Source organism: Elaeis guineensis, chromosome 3 (assembly GCF_000442705.2).
Source record: "Elaeis guineensis isolate ETL-2024a chromosome 3, EG11, whole genome shotgun sequence".
Lineage (NCBI taxonomy): Eukaryota > Viridiplantae > Streptophyta > Magnoliopsida > Arecales > Arecaceae > Elaeis > Elaeis guineensis.
Window position 1 is genome coordinate 70,876,591 of NC_025995.2, and position 1,912 is coordinate 70,878,502.

The window sequence follows — 1,912 nt, forward strand, 5'->3', positions numbered from 1 at the left end:
CCAGTCCTCGGATACTACTGTCGTACGTGATACGAGTAAAGCTCATGAGCATGGGATATCCGTTAGCATCAGACTAGATCATTTGGACAGCTTTTACTTCCAGCATAGCATGTAACAAATTAAGTTGATATTGTTTGTTTATATACTAGGCAATAAGTTAAGAAGATTACACCCTCCATTAAGATCTATTTTCCATTTATTATTTCACATCGAAAAAAAAAACTAACCAAAACAAGAACAAATAAAGGAAGAAGAAAGAGAGAGATGAAGAAAGGAGTTTGAGCCTCTCTTTTATTGAATCTGTCGCCACAAATTACTAAAGACATGGAGAACGATATCAGAAAAGCTCAAATTTCCCTGACTCCTGATCTAGAAAAGTTCTTTGGCATTGGCTAAAAGGATCAAGGCTTAATTTTCCATCCCCATCATCACTGAGAAATTCCAATCCCATGAAGTCATCCAGCCCCCAGAGGTACAACGACTCTGGCCAGTCCATGCATGGAAGTTGCATTTCCTCAGCTTTAGGTTCAGAGCTGGAAGAAGAGCATGATGAAGAGATGGAAGTAGAGGAGATGGAGGGGGTCGAGGAAGCACAAGGGACTACGAACTCATGGGGCTCGATCACAGGCACTTCATCAGTGAAAAAAATAGGGGATTTGCTAAACGATGCATCAATCTCTATAGGATCGAACGAGTTTGTGATGCTCTTTTCCTCTGCTTCCTCTTGTGCCATCTTGGGAGGAGACTGCAAGCAGAGCTGCTCATTTTTATCATTTCCACCAACTGAAGCACATCCTTGCTGCTGCTGCTGCTGGTCAAAAGTTGAAGAGATGGGCTTGTGAGTGAGTGGATCAATTCCCATTTTCCTTAGCTTCTTCTTTATGTGGGTGTTCCAATGGTTCTTTATCTCATTATCTGTTCTACCAGGGAGATGAGATGCAATTTTGGACCATCTGCCAGAGAAGGGGGGGATTAAAAAAAAAGGGCTTGAGTCTAACAACTCAATTAAGTAATCAAAAAAAAAAAAATCCAATCAAAGCAGAGAGAGAACCTGTTCCCAAGTTGAGAGTGGAGTTCAATGACCAGCTTCTCCTCAGACTCTGATAGCAATCCACGCTTCAAATCAGGCCTGAGATAATTTGTCCATCTCAGCCTGCAACTCTTCCCACACCTAAGCAATCCTGTACCAGAAGTAGAATGGTGTCCATCAAAAACAACTTTAAAACGTTTAAAAAACAAAAAAATCAAAATCAAACAATAAACGTTAGACTTAACAGTAAATTTTTCATTCTTTTTCACCAAATAACACATAGTATACTATTAGACATCCTTTTTCTTTTTTTTTCTTGCTTCTGAAGGTAATACCCTTAGATGCCATTAAAAAAAAAAAAAGGACGTTTATCATGATTACCAAAAGAAATATAGATATTAATCGTATCAAAAGACCAACATAAATCAAACTTAAGCTCCAGAATCCAAAACCCTTTTAAATCAAATTCCAAATAAACAAATTTAAGTATCCAAAAAGGAGGAGGCCAAAAGACAGCATAGAAATTAATAAGAAGAACTTCCGGAAGAGAGTACAGCTAGCTCTTGTTAACCACCAATAAAACTGGGTTCGTTAATATTTGAAAGCAAACAAAAAAGAGCAGCCCAAGCAAGCAATATCTAATTAAGAGACCTGCTAGCTTGGGCACAGCTCTCCAGCAACATGGGCCATTGGTCAGGATAAAGTTGATGAGCTTCTTGTCCTCCTCTGCTGTCCATGGCCCCTTTTTAAGCCCCACCTTATCACAGCATGGCTGCCTCCCCATTCTTCCAACCCTCCCCTCTCAACTAGACCCCCTCCTACAAAACCACCAAAATGTGAGAGAGAGAGAGAGAGAGAGAGAGAGTAGGAGACGGGACTATC

At 40.1% G+C, this 1,912-nt stretch overlaps 1 protein-coding gene across 1 annotated transcript; it reads right to left on the minus strand.

The window, feature by feature from the left end:
• Positions 1–265: 265 nt before the first annotated feature.
• LOC105042228 (transcription factor MYB20) lies at positions 266–1,912 on the minus strand. The gene is made up of 3 exons (XM_010919348.4): positions 1,682–1,912; positions 1,052–1,181; positions 266–953 (listed from the first exon to the last, which is right to left on the minus strand). Exons 1-3 carry the CDS (start codon positions 1,812–1,814, stop codon positions 338–340), a joined length of 879 nt encoding a protein of 292 aa, XP_010917650.1. The 5' UTR covers positions 1,815–1,912; the 3' UTR covers positions 266–337.